The following is a 23669-nucleotide window of genomic DNA, read 5'->3' as shown; positions in this document are numbered from 1 at the left end:
CACACTTTAAAAAGATAATTATAAAATCATGCAATTTTTCATTTTGTTGTAAAACTAGGTAAACAAATGAAAAAAAGCTCACTATTACTGAAAAAAGCACCACACAGCACAAATTCAATAAATATTCCCTTTATTAGTGAGAAAAACATCCAAACATTAAATTTCACATTTGCTTTCATAATTTTCAATAAATTAGCTCTCAATACATTCATTTAAATAAATATCGCGTCATAAAACATAACTTCACGTTTTACTTTAGATATTTGTCGTACACCCAGTAACAAGCAAGGGATACATTCATTTTTCTTTAAAAATGTCACACGAAGTGCAAGATTCTGCTAGTTGAACGTCAAAAGCAGCTGACTTTGACACTTTTAAGATACACTGTAACAAATGTCACAGGCGACGAGTGGAAATGTTGTGCGCTGCATTAGGTCAGGTGAAAAGCGACTCTTGGAAATAAAACTGGTTTGTCAAGATACCGAATGGCTAATGTGAGGATTCTTTCGTGACAGTAGCTATTTATTTGGCGAGTGGGCGAAAGGAGATTGTTGTTTTCTTGAAGCTATGACTTTCTCTTGGTTGCACTGTTTAATACTTTCTCTTATATGTCATCCAGGAATATTTCTATAGATAATTTCATTTTATATTTCCATGCTTTAAAAGTTCAATATTTATATGGCATACAATATGGACAGACATTTTTTTTTCTAATTAAGGTACGGACACCCCTCTTTATATCGCAAGTCGTTGTATCGCTTAGTTGGATATATAGAGTTAAATATAAACCTTTTTCTCTTGAGGAAATATGTTAAAGAAATGTTTCTTTAGATTTGACATCAGATAAAAAACACTTTAGTATTTCTCAAAAAAGAATTTATTTTTAGATCAATGAACAAGGCTGACATGTTTCCCATTTCTCATACCATTAATTAGTCGCAATTTAAGCTACAATTTTCCGTTCGTATTCCACAACAAAACACTAGAAATATGTTTTTTCTTGCAGTGAAAATAATTTGGGACACACTCAAACCTGGTTTTGCGCGATTTTATTTTGTTTGTTATTATTATTATTATTTATTTTATTTTAATTATTTTTTCTTTTGTGTATTGTATATGAAAATTACAATCAAATTGGGAAACCATTGACGAAGTTATTAGGATAATTGTTGTTTATTTCGAGTAGTTTTGTATGTGTAAAATAGGAACAAATGTATAAACTTTTTTTTTTTAATTTTTTTATGTGCATTCGAAAATCAGTTAATAAAATGTTTGGAGAGATTCAAAGTAACTGCTGGGTCCTGAATTCGTTTAAAGAAGCACTTCCTAGTTACATCAGAAAGTTTTGCATTACTTTTACGTGATATTTGTTTATGCGCTCTCGGTTCACCGCTCTTAACAGATTTTAGTGCACTAATTTTATTTAGTTTTTTTGCGGAAATCATCCTAATACGATAGAAAACTTATTTTATTGAAGGTGATAATGTCATTAAGTTGAAAATTGTTGAATCATTACTTTAAGGTTACTTTTGCGCTTTTGGTTATAATTATATAGCGTTTTCAAATAGATTGCATATTTTTGGTGTCTCCAAATGCAAGGGTGGTAAACTTAAGCATAAGTTGGAATTTCAGGAAAAAATGTAATAAAATTTTAATCGCACAAACTGATTGAGAGTGTCAATAATTGATTATTAATGATTATGATACTATGATCAACAAACAATTACATTTTCACAAATTACATTTCTGAAGATTGTGGTATTATAAAATATTGTAGTACTTACTACATGTCAGTCAAAACATTTTTAGGAATAAAAAATTAATAATAAAAAAAGATAAAAGATCTAATATTTTTACTTTTTTTGATATGAGGAGGATATAAAAAAAAGAGTACATCATTACAGACAATGAACGTGTATAAAAATGTGAACGAACACGGCATTTTGCATTTTATTTTTATGGTTTTTTTTAATCAATATTTTATTGCGGTATCTTTATAATCTGTATTTATTTAACACTGCTATTTGATTAATGCTTTATTGTTGTTACTCCTATACTTTTCTTGTTTACTTTTTTCTTCTCACTTTTCAAAACTGTTTTTTTTTCTTAACTTTTTCTTTCATTATCACTATTTTTTTGCTTCTTTGCTTTCTATTTATTTATTAATTATGCTTTGTAATTGTTTAGATAGTATTTAATGTTAAAATATGAAAAACATTGTTAAAACTTGATTTAAAAAACACGAGTAGTTAATATACTGGTGTGTGTTCCTTCACTGTTTGGATAACATGAAACCTTAAAATATCACTCAAAAGTAAACTATTGTAGCAAGTATATATATTTGAAACATTATACTTATGTGTTAAGAAACAGGAACAGAGGGTTTAATTTTTATTTTACGCCATTGAATAATTTGCAAGTTTATATTAACATATTAAATTTTAGCAAAATGATCAATCCACAATCAATTTGAACAACAAATCCACATAATTGCACATTAAAGGCATTTTCTTTTCCGACTAATTCTGAAACTTACAAAATAAGCGTTAATTGTATTGATAATATTACAACTGGTTTAGTGTTGTTTTTGACATAGCATACTTAAACCGTATTATTAAATTTTAGAAAATAAGAATAATAGATGCATAGTTTCTTATTAAATGAAAAAAAAATGTTCATAAAACTTAAATGCATGTTTGTCAATAGTTTCCGACAATAAATAATACCTTCCAGTACACATTTATACCACCATTCTCTTAAAACCTAAAAACAATTCAAAAAAAGCCTTCGTAAAAAATTACAGCCTTTGAAAAATCTGCTCTGTGTTTGGAATTGATGATATTCCTATTTACATGTAATAAATTTACAGCTCGTACTCATTTTCGTTCAATGTTTATGCGTTCATTTTGCAAAAAATCAAAATTCTATCGGTTATTAACGTTTATCAAGTTATCTTGCTTCTATATTATAACTCGAATTTTCCTTGCGGATTGTTTTATAACTATGTCAAGTAAGAAATTGGATCAAGTCGTAGTCAGCCCTTGGAGTTGTAGTTTATTTTATGTTAAGACATAAATAAAGTGCCGGTTATGTAATAAATATTAACATCTTGATCTTGCAACGACACCCTTAATTTTATGTAGAGATTGGCAGGAGGGCTTGACAGGGTTTGCTGATATTTGAGCGAATATGGCTGTAGTTTCTTAGTTTAATGATAGAATAAATAATCATTTTAAATATACATAATTACCGTTAGGGTCCAATTTTTAAATTCTTCTAGTAATACTTATCTCAAAGAGCAAAATATGTATGCTTGATTAAAACCCTGACATTTTGTGACACGTCAAGACAGGTTTTGAAATAATATCAAAGCTTTTGATCCTATTTTCGGCAGTTTCAATAGGTAATTGTGATGGTAACTTTTGTGTTGAGTAATCCGCGTTTTCTTTCATGTCTAGCATTTTTGAAAAAAATAATATCTCCCCTTATGCAGTATACATATTAGGTTGTATTTCTCGAAGAGTAGTATATGTAGGAGGTTCTCATATAGTGTGATGTTTATATACGAATTGATATTTCCATATATGCAATATTTTTATCTCAAAGACGCTATACTTGGAAATTCGCTTGCTCAGAGACATTGTTATCAATGTATCTGATTTTGGCGACATGAGTCAAGCACTCAAGGTGCAATAGGCAGTCGTAAAAAATTATTTTAAAAGTCATGGTGATTATTATTTTTATTTCAATCAGTAGGATGTTTAGGAAAATGCGGTTGACAATGCCATTAAATTGTGGTTGCTTGGAAACTGCATGTAACACATTCATTACATTTTTAAAATTATTTAAAAACTTGAGCATAATATATAACTCAGTATGCCTCACGCGATATTTAATTCCGAAATAACCACCGGTGGTGACGTCACTGTAAAGAAGACGTGTTTCAATAAAAAATATATAAACTCTTGGCCGCTTCTCCGCAAGGTTTAAAATTAAATATTCAAGTTTCGAGTTTGATAAACGCGTCTGGAAATTCTCAGAAGACAACTTCACATCACAAACTTTCTTCACGAACACGGTTATCCATCAAGTACACGAACAGGTGTCCATTAAACTCCACAATCACTCGACAAGGAACAACACTTCCGCAGCATATTCATCGGTACATGCCTCGCTGGTTTTCCAAAGCTTGGACTTGTGGCGGTTCGAATAAAACTTTCCAATAAAATTGTGTCGACAAAATAATTCATTTGGAGTCTCAATCACAAGAACACATTCATGTTAGCTTGAACCCATACCCCATCAGGACGCTTTGTACCTCATGTGGTAAAAAAACAGGTTGGAAGATAATATCAAAGCAATATTGTGGAAGACGGGAAACATGTTTGGAGACTGGTTGAAGGTGGAAGACAGTATGCTGCTGCCATCAACTACAGTCTCAGCAACTAAGCCTTTAGTCCTCTGTAAGGAAGGTTCAGTGAAGTTGCTGAACCCAATGGCATTTTTCGCACTCACTCGAACTTCATAGTCGGTGTCGAAATTCAAATCTTGAATTACGAACTCGTGACCTAATAAGACAAATAACACGCATTATGACAATGTTTATAAACAAAGCGAAGCATAACATATACTGTAATATCTTTAAAAAGGGTACACAGTACAGGAGAAAAAACATAAACAAACCCCACACATACTTACACACACGAAATAACAATAAAACGTTATACAACATGAAATACACCGCCAGCTCAGTCATTTCCAGCCGAGGACTGCAGTTTCGTGCTTATTAGCACTCATCAGCCCGGCATAGGAAAGTGACTGAGCAGGAGATGGAAAACCTTTTAAGGAAGCCAAGAGTGCGAAACAAACTGGTAGCCAATATAGAATTAGCAGATCTAATCTGCTAAATAAAGGTCTTGCAGGTTAAAACGGAACATCCTGTATGTACACACACATATATATACATACATACACACACACACACACACACACACCATTTATTCTTTGTTTTATTTATATAGATGTCTAAGTTTAATGTACTAATTATTATTTATCTTTATGATACATCATATCAGACTAAATACAAGAAAGAAAAATAACGTATAGAAAATAGATGATGTAAAATGCAAACACCTGTTAAGACACTACACAAATTTGAGCACAAAGATAAAAACTTTCACAAATGTTCTCATAACCAACTTAATTGTAAATTAATCTTAGCTGCAAGTGAGTTGCAAGCAGGGATAAGCACAAATTAGTTATTTTAATTAGCGAGATATACTTAAAAATTGACTTCACACTTTCAAGAATATTATTAAGTAAATTTGACATACCAGAATGTCTTACGGTAATTTAAATAATGCAAAAAATTAAAAATGTTACTTTATTGCTAACAAAATGCTTAAAAATACAGTATGATTCTTGTATTTCTACATTTTTGTGCTAAACAGTGACTTATAGTCATAAAAAAATGGCCCTATGTAGTGCAGTTTCTAAAAAACCAGGTAAGTTGAGGAACTTTTGTTTTATTTAACCCACGTCTGTGGGATTTCTGTCAATAATCGACGATTATCACATTAAGTTGAAAAGGTACAAAATGTGAATAAATTTAGTGTCCTTAGATCTTTTGTTTAAAAGCTTTAAAATATTGGGGGGGGGGATTTCTGAGATGAACATTATCTATCCTACTTTTGCGACAAAGTATTGATGAAATTTTTAGTTCAATGTCATCGAGACAATTACAAAAAGATCGAGGCAATGCTATTTATGTTTCATCTTCAGTTATAAGGATGAACAATTTTGTTACTGACATAAAACTAACGACGAACTTAAAAAACAACGAAACAGAAAAAAAAAGACTAGAACAAATTCCAGTTAGCATAAATTTTTTCAACGTTTTTGTTATCAACTTATATGACATTTTTGTTAACAAATATTTCTCGTCCAAATGAAAAGGTTTTCTCCATACGATATTAAATTTTACTTGCAACATACACTGAACGTTTTTTAGTTTTACTGAGATTTTGATTTTAAATATCATTTAAGTAAATAAGTATTGTAAAAATCAGTGTTAAGAAAACTTCAGTCAAAACGAGCTGATGTATTCATCACATGTCTTCCTTTTACTCCAATTTAATGTCATTTTCCCATTATTGACAATTTTAAGGTCATTCAGTAGTTTGCTCTCTAAATATCACCAACAATGGCCAAATTAAAACAAGATATTTAGAAAAAAAAATCGCCAAATTTGTCGCCAAGGTGGCGACAAAACCTGGTGACCAAAAGAGTGGCGACATATCTCGAAGTATCCGCCAAATTATAACACCACTTGAGTTTACATCGAAATTAACAATGATTTCCCCCCAAAAAGGGGCAATAGAGACACCTGAATGCAACCAAAAAAGGAGGTGCACAACTATATCCCACTAGGAGTCTACGTACTAAATATCAACTTTTTAGGGCATGCCGTTTTTCAGTTATGTGACATACATACGCACATACATACGTACATACAGATGTAACAAGAGAACTCGGTGTAATGAACTCGGGAATCGTCAAAATGGATATTCGCGTGTCTATACGTTCTTAGGCACTTATCCACGTGTGGTCGAGTCGAAAAAAAAAACTCAACATTCATTCTGGGGTGAGCAAAGTTGAAATTAAGGGCGATTTTTGAAAAAAAAAATTCGTGAATACAATACTTCCTTTTTTGTAAAATGAAGTAAAAAATTTAAAAAAAACGAAGGAAAACAAACGAATGTGAAACATAATATGTTTTATAATGACCAAAACGCTTCTTCTAAAGTGTATAGAAAAAACCAAGAAAAGCAGTTTTTAATAATGGAAAGTTGAGACAGTATTGAACATTAATAAATAATAACAATAAAAATAATAAAATAACAACTGAATAAAAAAAAAAAGTTTCCTTGAGGTTTAAAATTAATTATTTCACAGTAGTTTTGATTTACAGAAAATGCATCTTACCTTGGCTTGTGAGATATTCTCTAGCATGCCTCCAAGAATCTGTTTTCTGTTTCCACCGTATTTTAAATCCAACCACAGGTAAGGAGTCGTAAGGTGATTGATAAATTTTCACCACTAATATTCCTGGTTCTTCACTTGATAATGTGAACGAAGGGGTGTTTGGAAGAACTGAAAAAACAAAGATCCTTCAGAAAATGTATTCTTACAGGAAATATTTTTTTTTACCATTATAAAAATGATGGTAAATAAATGTATAGTTTAGAAATACTTATCCCGGAAAAAAATATTAAGGTGCTCTTAATTAAATTCAAGTAACTAGAAGGCAAATGTTTGAGAAGTAGCCACGCAGAATAATAGTTTTGTTTTGAACTTTTTCATCAATGTTGGGGAACTTAGTTATAATACAAATATTATTCCAGTTCTTTTACCCATAACAGGGGAGGTGAAAAAGTAGGACGTAACAGGGAACGTGAGATCTCGAAGACCGCTCTATTTACATTTTTTTTTAAAATCGTGTAATTGAGATACATTCCTGTAATTTCCTTTAGATTTCTCTGATGTTTTCTAAGTATGGGGAAAAAATACTTTTGAATTTTGAATCGAATATACCTTTTCAGAGAAAATTTTGGTAGAGTCTTAAGATTTTTCGAAAAAATCATATGCTGCAGTAAATAACTATCTGCTCGTAATAAAAATGAATCTATTACTTATTAATGATTATATTTTAGTTCTTTAATATATACAGAACATTTTAGTACCAGAAAATTGATTATATCACTTTACGAGAAATTTTTGACAGCCTTTTAACTATTGTATTTCGCGTCGTATTCCGAGAAATAATTCAGCCTTCATTGTCTCAGAACATCATTCCGTAACGTTTATCAACATTTAAAACAACTCTCAACCTCATCTAGAATATTTTGCATCTCTTCCGCATAACCCGGATAAGATAAATGAACCTATATCCGCGGTTCTAACGTTAAGAGCCATTAACGTTACAGCCGAAAATTGTAACACTGAAGGGGAGGTGCAGTCTCACAGACCGCTTCTAAAGAATGCAATGAAACTTAAACCAGATGCTCTTGCCCCTAAGATACTAAAAAACGAAGTAAGGGTGTTCAAGGTCACAAGACAAAAAGCTATTGGGAAAACCATTCAATCGGATTAAAAATTGCAATAGGGGTGGTCGGATGAACTTTTGAGCAGTCTGTGAGACTGCACTTCCCCGGTTAAGTTTTATTCTGATTTTTCCTTTTATGTGCATGTAAAGGGGTCAACTAGTTAAATCAAAATACAAATAAGGTAATTTATCAAGTTTTTGCCCTCGTTAGAATGCAGATAGCAGAACTTGCTGAGAAAATAATGCAAGTAGTTTTTTGTGGTCTACAGAGAAGTTCTTTCATTATTAAAAAAATATTCCGTACATAACCGTGTATGTAACGAAGAACAAATTCGTCGGAACTTATTAAAGTGGAACTTAATTATCTTAAAGCTGTGGCAATTGATAGAGACTATCCGCCAACTTTGATTGATTCCATTTATAAAAAACTTTCAAATAAATCCCAAACTAATGTTCTTAACCGAACCTTCATCAGAAAGAATTTGGTTGTTTTGCCATTCTTTCCATCTGTAAGCTATCAGGTTGCTAAGATTCTAAAACGTTTCCAATTCCAGGTGGTGTTCTCTCCTATTAATAAACTTTCATTCTCTTCTCTTAAAGATCCTATTCACCCTCTTAATTGTTGTGGAATTTATAGAATTAATTGTAGTTGTAAACTTGCCTATATTGAACAGACTCGGCGTGCTTTAAAAATTCGCTTGAAAGAGCATCACAATTATGTGAAAAAACAACAATTAAATAAGTCTAGTATTGCTCAACATTGTTGGGATTCGAATCACTCTTTTGATTTTAACTCTTATCAGATTATCCAAAAATGCCCCAATTCATCAGATCTTGACTTTTGGGAATCCTTTCATATTTTGAGGAACAGTTCTAACTTAGTTAACGATCTTAGTTCAGTTCCATATTTTTCTAACATTTGGCTCCCATACCTTTAATACTCCCCTTTTTTCCCACTCATTTTTATCTATCTTCCTTTGTTTATTTTTACCTTTTTGCCTTGATTGACACCCCCCCCCCCAATTTTCTTCTATTTATCTTTAGTTTTCCTTTTTTCGAATATTTTTTGTTTCTATTTATTTTATTTCATGGTTTTCCATTCTGCTTTTCCTTTCTTGCGGTTCACGGTTACTGACAATTTCTTTTCTTTTTGTTTAAGCTTCGGCTTAATCCTTGTCCAATTGAATTCTTTCTTTCTGGGTTCGTGCCTAAGAGAAAGCTCCTGGTCTTTGCTTGCATTCCTATTGGTTCCTGATCGGTTTATAACTTTGTCATTGGTGTTTGGCTAATCCGCTGTTTTTATCTTTTAAGCTACATGCTTATCTGCTCTTGGCTTTTGTCGGATGTCTTTTCATCCATAAGCTCATTATTTTTTGCATTGAAAAAGGCGTTCCCTGTAACGCCGAAACACGTGTCTGCTGTAATTTACAAATTTGTGCTTTTACTTACGATGTTTGTTCTGACTTTACTATTCAGCACAAAGGTATTTATTTATCTTATTATTAAGACCTATGTTCAAAGTTGCAAATTTACCTTTCAAAAATATTCCTTAGAAAAATCATATTACGACTATGCTTGTCGCGTTTGGCTAATATTTGCCATTCTAGCTATTTTTGATCAGACTTGACTAGAAAAAATCTAAACCATTAGCCAAACCGACCAGCAGGTAGGATGCTTTTGTCTAACATCACGAAACGGTGTGGCTTTTATTTTCTGTATTTCACATCGCAACCCTGATTGCTACTTTTGCTAGTATGTTTTAGCCCCTTTATGGCTTTAAACAGGTAGGGCGTATTAAGTTTCACATGAAGCCAATTTCTAACAAAAAGGATGAAAAGCTGCTGTGTTCTAAACACATGATTCACAGTTACATTAAGCAATGCATTTTATTTAATAATAATGACATGAAATTTAAGCGAAACAAGTGATATAAAAATGCAGTCGCGGTGTTTCGTAAAAGTTTTGTATTTAGAGTTGTTACCTCCTTCAAGCAGAGACATTTCCCTCTGTATTTCTCCGATGGCGTTACTAACTAAGCAAAGATATGTTCCAAAAAAAGAAGAGTCTTTCACTTTTACCTAAAAGATAAATCGTTAAAGTAATTTTAAAGAAAATAGATAATTAATTGCTTACATATAAAGTTATTACAGTTGGTTAAGCTGAAAAGAAATAACAAAGTGATATGCACCGGACAGGAAACAAAACATTACTACAAAATGATTTTATAAAGATATTGAGCACAAAATAAATACATGATTATATTTTTTTTTTTTTGATTTTGCAACGCTACTTAGAATTATGGGCCATTCCATCTCCACGTGCGGTATAAAAATACGCTTAAATTTCCTTAACATGTCGTCATATCTCTTAAATGAACTTTTTTAATGAAACAGGGGTAAGCATTTTTTTGTACTTTACATTTGATGCAAAGATACTTCTGACATAATTAAATTTTTATTGAACATTTTTTTATTTAAAATAAAATTTATTTACATGCGTCACGTGCGGGACATCCGAATTCAACCTCTGGTAACTTGCTTATGAGTAAGCTAATATGTTTGCTCTATTAATACAGCAGTGACGAAACAAACTGTAGATTTTGAAAGTCATGGTTCCAACGTAAAGGAAAAAAACCTTATTAGTTTATAAATACTTACTTAAACCGATGAAAATAAAATATGTATATGCCCCTTCCATTGAATGTGGTCATTTTGTCCCGCACGTTACGGTTCCTATATTTCATGAAAAAAGAATAATTTTTGAAGAAAGTTTTTGCTTAAGAAGTCACACATGCGCTTATGATTTCTTTTGCAACAAAATGTTGTTCATCATCCATTTAAATTATGATTTTTTATGAAATATGTGAAACGTCATGTATGTGCGGGACAAAATTACCGTTTTCCGTGGAATGTCCCTTATCATCAAAAAAAAACTTTCTGATTACAGAAGTAATTTACGTACCCTTAATAGTAAGGAAAAAAGAAACTATGCAAATGCAAATGCGGAATAAGGGGGAAAAGCAATGCAATAATATGTAAATACGCAATATATGTCATCAATGAATTTTACATCGAATTAATTACCTCCGAAAAACATTGATTTTACGTTTGCTTTAAAATAAAACATTTAAATGTACCTTAGATTTCCTTAAATATTGGAACTTTTTATAAGACAAACACTAGTTTCAAAAATAGTATTTAAAGGGAAATACGATTTCCGGAACAATTGAAAAGATTGTTCATTCATTTATAAATGTGTTGTTAATTTATATTTACAAAAAAAAAAAAAATATCATACTTAAAATGTCTACAAGTTCGGATTAAAATAAAAATTTACTATCGCGTTATTTGAATAACCTTTTTTTTTTTTTTTTTGTAGCTCCGGAATACAAAATTTAAAAAATTCGTAATGGTTTTTTAGATAAATTAATCTCTTAACATATAAAGTAATTGATGGTATTAGAAAAAGCATAATCATTTTTTCAATATCACACATAAAAGAATAATAATTTTTCGTAATTAATTCTTAATTTGGAAACTATAGTTAGAGACCATACATTTTAGCTAACATTTCAAGTAGAATTAGAAAATTTGAAAAGGGAAAATTTAGATCAGAAAGAGTTACCGCAGAGTTCTTTTAAATATGTCTTAAATGCAAAATTCATCCCAGCAAGCTGAGATAAATTATTATATAGTTTAATTATTACTTAAAAACCATAACTGCTTCTCGTAATGTAAATTTAAGACAATTTATTTAGTTGTTAATAATACAATTTTAAATATACTATTAAACAACAAAATTCAAACGAATATGAATGTATCATATAAAGTGATATAGATTTAGATTTGCGTAGTTTTAAAGAAATTCCGAAGGCATGTTATTCATGTTTTAAAACTCTATCCCAGTTGAAATAGTATAAAATAACTCGAATTACCTGCAATATGCTTGAGTATTGGTAATTAAGTATTCGGAACTGTCGTGAATTACCCAGTAGAGCTCTTCCTCTGAACCATTCAAAAGTTGGCAGTGGTTCAGCGCTTGCTTCACAACTAAGATTGGCAACGGAGCCCACGACGCCATAGAATGTGTCGACGTCGGGATTGCTCCAGACCGGTTTGTCTGAAAAACAAATAACAATATTAGGTTTTTTTTTTAATCAAATGGAGTCAGCTCTGCCGTCTAAGTGTTTGCTCTATTAATGTCGAGAAATCGCCGGTGTTTTGTCAAGGAGCACCCGATAGGCTACATTTTTCCTAACACATTATGACAAAAACTTATTTAAATACCAATAGATAGCGCCACCAGGCATCTACACTGCTACGATTTAATCAAGAAACTGACGGAAAGGAAAATTTTCTTCAACTAAAAGCTTCCTAACGATTTACTACAAGAGGTCCCACAGAGGTAGCGAGGGGTAGACCGATCAGTGAATGAACAGTTAAGCACAATTTCATTTTTAAATAATCCTAGTAATTTTAAATTCTATACTATACAGATCGTGATAGTTAAAATAGTTTAATTGACCTATGTAAATATCTCTAAAAAATCGCGGGAACTTAAATGGTACCGCTTCCGACTTTTTTAGGTGTTTAAAGAAAAAATGGCACATTGACCCAGTGAATGAACACCTCCAACCAGTAAATGAACACAAATTGATCCAGTGAATTAACATGATAAATTTTGATTCAAAAAGAAACTAAGTTTCTTTGAGATTTATCTATCTATCTATATAACTAACTGTATGTATTTATCTATTTATATAACTATCTATATCTATCTATCCATATAGATATCTATCTTTTTATATCTCTATCCATCTCTCAGTATATCTTTCTATCTATTTTTCTATCTACACATCTATCGGTCTATCTCTATGTCTATTTACCTATTTATCAATGTACTTATCTATTTTTCTATCTATCTATCTACCTGCTTATCTACCTGTTTATATATCTACCTACTATCGATTAACCACTACCTATCTATTTATCTATCAATAAATGTATCGATCTATATATCTACCTACCTATTCTATCTCTATATTTATCTACCTATATATCTATTTACCTCATATTTTTAATATATCTATCTCTATATCTTCCTCTATCTATTTATCTATCTATCTATATACAAACATACATACATATCTACCTATCTATTCTCTCTCTTTGTATATATATTTCTATTTTTTCTATCTACCTGTCTATCTATCAAGAGAGATAAAGATTGAAATACATAAATAAAAAAGGCACATAAAACTATCTGCATCACAAAAAAGTACGAAAATGAAAATATCTCAAAGAAACTTCAAATTTCTTTTGATTTAAAAAGAAATTTTGCCATTGTTCATTCACTGGGTTTTCGCAATTTTTCATACCCAGTGACTGAACACCCCTCTACCTGAAAATCTACGCAATCTGCATTGACTGAAACAATTTAAATCCATAGCCTAAATATGTATACTTAATTTTTCTCTCGTAGAGATAAAAAATAAAATTTATTGATAAAAATAATATTTATCAAAATAATTGCTAGCGCGAAACCAGCCTTATTATTTTGAAAGAGAGAAAAATAAATTCACGGCAGTACAAATTTCAAATTTTTTCCAGGAAAAAAATACGTATCCAAAGTAACCAATCAGGTGTCAGATAGCTTAGAATATAAATAAAGATCGCTTTCGTAGTGAATTTATTCAGAAAAAAATTTTTGGAAGCTTTTTTTTTTTTTTTTTTTTAAATGACGCACTGTTTATTCACTGGGTGGTGTTCACTCACTGGTCGGTCTACCCTATGTTCAATGACTTAGGCATCAAACCCGGGAACTTATGATCCTGAATCCCGAGGAGTTTTTTTTTTTTTTTTTTTTGAGTTTTTAATCAATGTAATTTTTAAAAAATTCAAACAGTTTAAGAGCAAAACTGAAAAGGTTCAAAATTTATTTATTTTTCAAAAAAAAAAAAAAAACGTACATTTAATAACAATTATAGTATAAGAAATATATATATATATATATATATATATATATATATATATATATATATATATATATATATATATATATATATATATATATATATATATATATATATATATATATATATATATATATATATATATATATATATATATATATATATATATATATATATATATATATATATATATATATATATATATATATATATATATATATATATATAAACATTTTTTTTGTGTATTATTTAAAAAAAATCATGACAAAAAAAAAAAAAAAACCTCTGAACGAAGTTATAACCATAACTATAAAAGTCATCTTTGCAGCCAATTTTAAAATTTGTAGCCTTAATCATGTTAAAATATAAATGAACATCCGTTGCAACTTTCAGTAATCTTTCATAGCTAGCTCGGATTCCGCTTCAAAATATAATGACAAGAATATTAATAAATCAAAAGTTTAGTTTACCTAAACGTGTCACATTTACGCTCTTTAATGTACTCTCGTGTGGGCATGAGTTCCACAAAAATAAAAAAAAAAAATACATCAAAAACTATCCTAACTTAAGTATCAATGTACAGAAAGTAAGTTAAACATATCAGTAGCTGCCAGTGCTTCAGTAAAGGCCACTTCAAGTTTTAAAACGTATTGGAAGTGGCCACAGTGAAGTATATTTTTGAACTGTAGGTCCACATTATTAATTGTTCTTCTCGAAACTTAATAAGCATATTATTGCCCAACTCTTCCTTAATTTTCCCATTTTCTAAAAATGCCAGACTTTCAATTTGTTTAATTCTTGTATCAATTTTTTTTTTAAACCTTAAATTTGATCAATTAGTGACCACTATAAAATCTGAAAATTTCAGTAGTGGCTATCTGATATTCTCTCATCCCAAAAATTTGCGTTTATTATTTAAAATTCAAGTAACTAATGAATAAATCTGGTTCAGTATGATAGTTACAATAAGTACCCATACATAAATCACATTATTATTGCTCATTTCTCTGTTTAAAGTATACAGGGTGTTCCGTTTTAACCTGCAAGACCTTTATTTTCTCAGCCATTAATATTAGACGTGTACTTACAATTGAAAAAATGTTTAAACTCAGATGCAGAGTTAAGACATAGAAAGTTTGAAGTAAAAATAAAAATGTCAAAAATACAAAATGTAACTTTTTATACGAGCCCCAGGTCATCTTACTTATATTTAGGAAAATTTTCTCCATTGAAAAATCATTCTAACATAAAAAGTTTGACGACCTATAGTGTACGACTAATATTCACCGAACTATGAAACACACCGTTTTGTGACCTACGTCACTTTACACTCGCCATCAATAACACCTTTTGGGGGAAAATATAGCGGTTAACAAGGGTTTAAAATCATATGTGTGCATGAAGTGCGATTTTTCAAATATTTCGAGGTTTTGCAGTGTGCATTTGCGTATCATGGTATTAACATTTGCATTTATTTTAGAATAGCAAATGAAAAATATAAATACTTATTTTATTTACTTCGACAAATTGACATTCCACTGAAAGGGCGATAGGTTCCAATCTCCTCTTTTGTAATGGGTCTCTTAAAACTTTAAACTTTAATATCTCTTACAGTTTTGGTCGCACAAATGTCAAATTTTTTGTGTCAGTAACAGTTTTAAATGGAGATTATGTCTCTAAACATTAGTTAGGTGACCTGGGGCCCGTATAAAAAGTTAAATTTTGTATATTCTGGCTCATTTTTATTTTTGATTCAAACTTTCAATTTCTTATATAACTCTGCATCTGATTTTTAACAGTTTTTCAATTGGAAGTATACATCTAGGACTAACGGTTGCGAAAATAAAGGTCTTGCAGTTTAAAACGTAACACCCTGTATAAGTAACCTTGAAGAGGTAAACTGAAGCACTGGCCGCTACTGGTCTACTGGCTCTTTTTACTTTCAGAGTTTTGAAGTTCTCAATACATAGCCTAGACTGATCTTTTCAATGAGTTCGAAAAGCAGTCATCTCCTTGATTTCACCAAAGGAAATGACCGGTTTTTAAGCTTATGATTTCAATTAGCAGAGTGTTTTCCGGTTAAAATTGACACAGAAAGAATAAAAAATCATAAAATGTGAGTTTGGCCATGGGCATACCTAAGAAATTAATTTACGAACGTCGAAGCCAAAAACAATCAATTCAACTGAGAAACATGCTATCAAATAGTCAACACAAACTGTGGTGAATTTAACCACACTATTTAAACCCTTCGAACAGACGTGTGCAGCTTGGTCTAAAGAGATTAGTTTCAAAATGTACGTAAATTACGGTTCTACTCATGTATCAATACTGTTTTACTTGCAACAGCTTTATATATAATATACATATAAAGCTAATAAATGAAAGAAATTATTAACAGTACCCTTAAAACATTGAGGAGATTAAGTAAATTCAAACCATTCTTCATATGACTGTGCACAGAAATAGCTTGCAAAATGATTTGTTGAAACTCAGTAATAAATAAATAATTTTATTTTTCATGCATGCATTTTATAAATTAACTTTTATTTCTGAGGTGAGCATAAAGAAGTTCATTAAGAATTATATGCATGCAGCAGAACAAAATAATACTATTTGTAAAACAAGATGCTTTTTACACATGCATGAGGGAAAATAGGGTTCATCATTTTTGTGCCAGATTCATTAATGATATTTACAATTGCATTAAACTTTCTCTAATTTAGTTTTTAAAATGAGCCAGATTCATTTTTTGTTAAATTTTATTTTAATCTTAATTATTGAAAATCCTGTTCAATTTTTAAAATGAAATTTTACTGAGTCTAATAATAATAAAATTATAAAAAAGAAACCGTCAAAGAAATTGTGAAAGGGAAGTCTGCGGCGGGCCTGTGTCTAGAAGACCCTATAGCTCCTACCGCCTTTAAATTTGGTACAAAATTACTTTGAGCAATGTGGGTCTGCACCTGCGCTTTTTATTTTAAATTTCGATTTTTTTTTCTTATAATTATTTTTTTAATCTAAAACATCTCACAAATTATCTATTAAAGGGATAAAAGATTTCACTCGCCCCTTAACATTCTGTGTCGTTCGAAATAAAAAACAATTCTGCTTCAAATAAAGCTTGTTTCAATTAATTAGGACATCATGTATAATTTTTCTATTTTAACGAAAAACCTTCGGCTTAACTAAATTCAAGCCCTTCTTAGCTAAAAAGTAACACACATTCATAGAGATAACGAATTTGAAAACGACTTTTCAAACGTACAAAACTGCCACTTTGCAATGCTTAGGACCCCCTTAGCACCTCTACGTCTGCCAGTTATGTTAGTTTAAAACCCGTGAAAGGGGTAATTTTAATTTCAAACGGATTTCGTAACGCGTTTTTAATCTGATTATTTTTAATTGACAATTTAAATCTTTGCGAATCAAATAAGAATGCGAAACCACCTTCGGAGGTTGGTGAGCGTCAACAAGCAGGGGACGGACCCCTTAGTACGTCTAAATAATGTATGGCAGTACTTTTTTTATTAATACAGGATATCCGAAAAGTCTTAGACGCATTTTAAAAATGCATCGAAAGCAAAACATTTCTGTATAAATTTGCGGTTTGTACCATAACGCCTAATAGGATTAAGTTTTTTTTTTTTTTTTTTTGAGCAATCACGATTGCTTATTGCTTTCATTTGACCGTCCTTGATGTCCGGTTCCTTTTTTAGAATGGACCGGGGGGCCTCTGCAGCACCGCCGTCCACCGGAGGACGGAGCTGCTCCTCTGATCCTAGCCTCCACTAGCAGCACTGTCCGCCGGAATTCCCTCCTCCTAGGCGGTGGCATCCATGTCCTGCTCACACACACTCCTACATACACACAGGTCCACACACAAACAAGTCCTTACACACATAAACACACGTAACCGCCCAGCAGGAAGGGCAGGCTTTGGAGGCCATGAACTGTTTGTAGAAACAATAGTCTCCAATGAGTAGGGTCCTGTCGCAACTCGGGATCGCGAAAAAACATAATTCGAATTCAGTTTCATATATATATATATATATATATATATATATAGTGTGGCATTGAAAATCTAAAAATTTGATTTACCTAAGTAAGCATAACGGACGCCGCAGTCCGTGCTGCCTAAAACATGGGATTACTTTGAGTTACATTTAGATATGGCATAAGGAACGGAGGGTGCACATACGAGGTGTGGCTATTAAATAACGAAACTGATGCTGCTACAGAAGAACCACGCATGCGCCGAATCCGAACGACCTACAGCTGTGCAGCGTAAAGCCTTCTCTTTCGATTGCAACACCTCCCGTGTTTGTACAGGTTTATGGCATTGAATGTTAATCACGTGCGCGAGTTTTTGAGTGGCTCAAGTGTTTCCTAAGATGATCGAGAAGATATTGGAGATGACCGCTAGGGTCGCCCTTCCAAGTCCAAAACGGACGAAAGTATCAAATCCAAATGTCGAATTTACATTACTACCGTGAGGTGCTTTCTCAGCACCGTGTAAGAGTAAGGAAAACAACGATCCGATGTTTGGAAGAACAAGTTGTGGTTTCTCAATCAAGACAATGCAACGGCACATTCCTCATTGTCTGTCAAGACGTTTCTAGCGAAGTACAACATCCCAGTTTTATATTATCCGCCTGACCTGGCACCATGTGACTTGTATCTGTTCCCCCAGGTCAAATCTGCATTAAAAGGAACAAGGCTTCAATCCGTTTAAGCTGTGAAAGAAAAAAGAAAAAAACGGCATGCGTCATGCAGGAGCTCACAGAACAAGACTTACAGCTTTGTTTCTAACAATGGAAAATTCGCATTGGTCGTCGTAAGGATAGAGGAAGAGTGAGTATTGAAGGTGATAAAAACTAAATATGTATAAATTTGAAATAAAATGTTTTACAGCAATAGTCTCGTTATTTAATAGCCATATCTGGTACACAACTCAAGAAAAGAAAGGTACCGCTTTCCCCCGCCCGTTGTTTTGTATTTTGCTCTATCCCACTTACTTTACTTTTTAGCACAAATGTATTTATTTACCTCACATTATGTCTATTTTTCTGAATGTGACGGTACGGTACAACGCCATCTTAAAACACAATTTCAAAGGTTTTTTCTTTTTTTTCCTTGCGATGTTATAAAAAATCCGTGAACCTATGACGTATTTTTGTGCAAACTACTTATTTATGCGACAGTTTAGCTTTTCTATGAACTTTTTTAATGTGAAGGGCTTTTACGACACCTTATTTATTAAAGTAGACGCTTGTTATTTTTTTTTTCAAATATAGTACACCTAAACCCTTTTTTATGCGGTCTTTTTATGCGATTTTTTTGTGCGGACATTAAAATTTCAATCAGATTGGGATTTCATGGACGAAACTATTTTTAAAAAGAGTGCGATTTCGTACCTTTCAAGTGACGACATAGGCATCCCGATGGTAAGTCACTGTGACCTCCCGAAAATATTTTTATTCGGGAAATTTTGTTTGACTACTCGGCAAAAATTATCATCATTTAGTTTATTTTGATGTCTTTAAATATTACAATCTGGCAAGTTTTTGCGTTATTTTCAATGAGAGACTTTTTTTATGCGGTCCATATCCACCGCATAATATATATATATATATATATATATATATATATATATATATATATATATATATATATATATATATATATATATATATATATATATATATATATATATATATATATATAACTGTGTTTCGAAAAGCACTTTTTAAAGCTACTCATGATGTTTGAAAAAAAAATAATGCGATTTTTTTTATGGAGTCCGTATTTACCGCATAGAAGCAGGTTTAGGTGTATTTAAAATGAGTTTCAATGAAAAAGTACATGTATTGCTTTCATATGTATTGTATTACTTATGTGAATATATATTATTTATATAACTATTTATTCACTGATATATACAATAGAGGTTTATATTTTCTAATTCTCTAAATAGCATCTGGAAATGAATAAAGAGGAAAATTAATGATCATCAATTTTGCAAGGAAAGACATTGATTTGATATTAACGAATTCCGTGAAGGAATTTGCGGCTAACTCTTAATATCCAGACAAGAGTAATGCTACAAGTTGAGCATGCGTGATAAATTTATTTCAGATTAGACCGACTGCACTAATTATATTTTAAATGTCTTATTTCCATACGCTTTCTCCTTTCCTTACTGATATTTCCAGACTCATACACAGCAAACAGCTTAATATATGAATTGCCCTTTGTATGGGTTCATGCATTTTGCTTTATTTCTGAGATTAGACTTTTCGGAACCATAAATATATTTTCAAAGATTTAAGACTTAAGCTTGAAAAATGTTTAATGTTTCAAAAATGAAATACTTAAGAAGAAGAAAAAAATCAGGGGAAAAATCTCGCAAAACCTCTTTCTGCTTCGCTGAAACGAAAGCAAAACTGAAGCAGAAGGCTGCCATTCAATTGAAAAGTGCAATTTATTATAAATAATAGAAATATTTTTTTTTCGCGATGGAAGTTATTCATGAAATAATAAATAAGAAAAGGCAGTGACACAAGTTTAAACATATTCTTTGAAAAAAGAAATAAAAGTTTCTTTTGAAAATGTATTAAATGCTGCAAACTTTAAAATTTCGTATGATCCAACTCTGTTATCATTAAATTTGTCTTTTATGCGTTACTAATGGGCTAAATTTAAGGCACATCCATCACACGATCATATTAGTTTGTGGTGACCTAATTAAACGTATTTAGAAATAAAACACTGCTTATTGCTTTCTATCTCCCTCTTTGTTAATCCCTCTCCTTTAAAATTGTCCTTTATTTCAATGTAATTAATGTTGGACGCATATCAGGCTATTTCACTGAGCAACCGGGAGCTAATGGTTGAAACAGCAAAAAAAAAAAAAAACCTTTGAATTCACCAAAGAGCCTATTCAGCATAGTTTTATTTTGCAGGATTTTATCTAACTGGTTTGTTAATTTAAAAGTCAACAATTAATTTTCTCGAATTTGAGGGGGAGAACGCCCTTTTAGCTTAACCCATTCATGCCGGTTGGTACAAAAATATACCAACCGGGAAAAAAATTATAATTCGTCCTCACATGATGCTATCTCCCCAATAGCTGTACATTTTACATAGTAAATAATCACAAAAAGGGAAAAAAATATGTTTACTGTATCTTTGTTAAAAACGGTCGTAACAGTAGGCTTAAAACTTGAATAAATCATAACTCCAAAAGCATTCGTCTTCCGTCAAAAAGTAAAATGCAAGTTTTGTATGTATTTTAGTAATTTCAAAAAGGTTTAAAAATTGTACCATAATTGTAACAGTGTATTTGATTCAGATATACTTTTAAAACGTTGTTTTTATCTTTGTTTCGTGTTATGAATTCTCTTTTACTTTCAATGATAGAAAATTGTACCAACCGGCGAATATGTAGTCACTGTCTTGCTTCGAGCAAATGCAGTGTTTAATCTAAAATTTGTACAAATAAGTGATATTTTTAAAAGATTTTTTAAGTATTTTAGTAGTGTTGTTAATTTATTATGGACGTCATGGACGCAAAAAGCTGATAAGAGGAAATTCGATTAGATTTGAATATAAGCTGTGGGTGTTATTCTCGTAATACGGACTTTTTTTTTTTCGGTACCATATTGCGTCACCTAGACGAATTGGTATAGCATAAAATATTAGTATTGGTATAGTATTTGTATAGTATATTGGTATAGTATGGAAAAATAATAAGAACCTAAGTACCAGAGGAAACGCATGCCATTATGGGCAATTTTTTACTTTTATTCCTGTGCTAAATGATATTCTTTCAACTTATACATTGAAAGAGTATACAAATGTATGTTCCATTGGGTTCAAGAAATGAAATGAAGAAATACACACACAATCAACCAAGAACAGCATGTGGTAATGCTGCAGTAAAGATGATGCTGTAAAATGGAACGGCAGTACTGCAGTAGCAATTACAAGCAATAAAGTATTCAGGACATGATGTGAATCAAGCAGTAAATGAGATGCTTTTGAGAAAAATAATTTTATTATTCCAATATCGTAGTTATTGAAACATATAGCAAGTGCATCTGTCGGATAGACCTTTTTGACACGTAGAAGAATACGGTATGAGAAATTGTTGCAAAAAAAAAATGTGGAGGTCACTTCCGAGAAGATTGTGATGCATAAATATTCGGTTAAAAATATATTCAATTCGAAATTTTACTACATTTTTAGCATCGATTTTTTCAAGTTCATATTTCATAAAATTTGAACACATTTCTTTTTTCTTTTGAAATAAATGAAATTGTAATTAGAAAACTCTTTTATATAAATGTAAGTAATATTCTACAATTATAAATAATTATAAATGTTAATCAATGCAATTATTGCAATCAAACAATAAATGTAAAATTTGCAAACAAAATGTGCTCACACCATACAAACGTCGATTGGTAGAAAAATCTACCATAAAAATAAAAATAGAAAATTTAACGGGAAAAATTAAATTTGTATATAATTCACTTACTAGACATAAAATAAATAAATACTAATAAAATTATCACAGTTTATTGTTTTTTTCGAAACCGGCATTAATGGGTTAAAAGTTTGTGTAATAATGGAAAGAGTTTTTTTTTTTTTGTTTTTTTTTTGGCTTGAGATGGGATTTGCTCGAAGCTTCTGAGTAAAATAGAGCAGCAGTAATGATTTTATGCTATGGAATCCTACTTGTCACTAATATAAGTTCTACTTTGTTACGCCTGTTAGCACGTACTTTATTTTGTTCTAAAGAATTTTAGTATGATCTAAAACGATCGTCTAAAATGTATACAAAACAAAATTTTAAAAACATGAACTAATAAGTAATAAAAGAGAGACAGAGATATGAAAAAAAGGAAGCAAGATTATTATCATTTTTGATAAAGGTAAACTTTTTATTACCTATAACAAAGCTCATACGTTTAAAGTAAAACTAGAACGTTATTCAGTCATTGTCCGTTGTCTCCAGTTTTTCCTCTTTTTAACTCAATAAATATCTTTCCGTCTTGAGGATTAATTGAATCTTATTAGTTCAAGTCAAAGAGAAAAAAAAAAATTCTTTGCGGTTTCCAACTTTGTTTGCCCTCCACTCGATGTTGTTCGAGTTGCAAGCTCTAGTAGAGCGAAATAATGAACCACTTCACTGAAGTATTATTAGCCGAGGAAGAGTTTTAAAACTTCGGCTTTTTCTAAATCTGCCCTAAAGTAATATTGTTACTTTCTAATTTAATATGTATTTGAAAAATTGGAAAAAGGTTAAATTTATTTAAACTATGATATATATATATATATATATATATATATAGATAAGTCAATTGTCAGATATATAAGACTCTTTCGGAAGGACTTATGAAATATTTTAAGCTTTATCACACGAATGCGAACAAATGTGGCAGTAAATTGCAATGCAATGATATGTAAAAGAAAACTGAATAAGCAGACAATATTGCTAATTTCCTGTACTTATCTAAAAACCAAACTTGAAAACAAAATTACGCTCGTTTCCTCCTGCAAAATTCAAACAAAAGTCTTAGGGACACG

At 30.9% G+C, this 23669-nt stretch overlaps 1 protein-coding gene across 1 annotated transcript in view; it reads right to left on the bottom strand.

Annotated features, from left to right (window-relative positions):
* Positions 1-4302: 4302 nt before the first annotated feature.
* Positions 4303-23669, bottom strand: part of LOC129216746 (fasciclin-2-like) — a 59185-nt gene continuing 39818 nt past the window's right edge. Inside the window, exons 5-7 of the mRNA XM_054850963.1 lie at positions 12092-12223; positions 6985-7152; positions 4303-4568 (exon numbers count right to left, since the gene is read on the bottom strand). Coding sequence (XP_054706938.1) covers positions 4303-4568; positions 6985-7152; positions 12092-12223 — 566 coding nt within the window. The remainder of the gene's footprint in view (positions 4569-6984; positions 7153-12091; positions 12224-23669) is intronic.

Source organism: Uloborus diversus, chromosome 2, assembly GCF_026930045.1.
Source record: "Uloborus diversus isolate 005 chromosome 2, Udiv.v.3.1, whole genome shotgun sequence".
In the NCBI taxonomy this organism is placed as follows: Eukaryota; Metazoa; Arthropoda; class Arachnida; order Araneae; family Uloboridae; genus Uloborus; species Uloborus diversus.
Note: the sequence above shows the minus strand (reverse complement) of the source record. Positions and strands in the feature narration are given on the sequence as shown.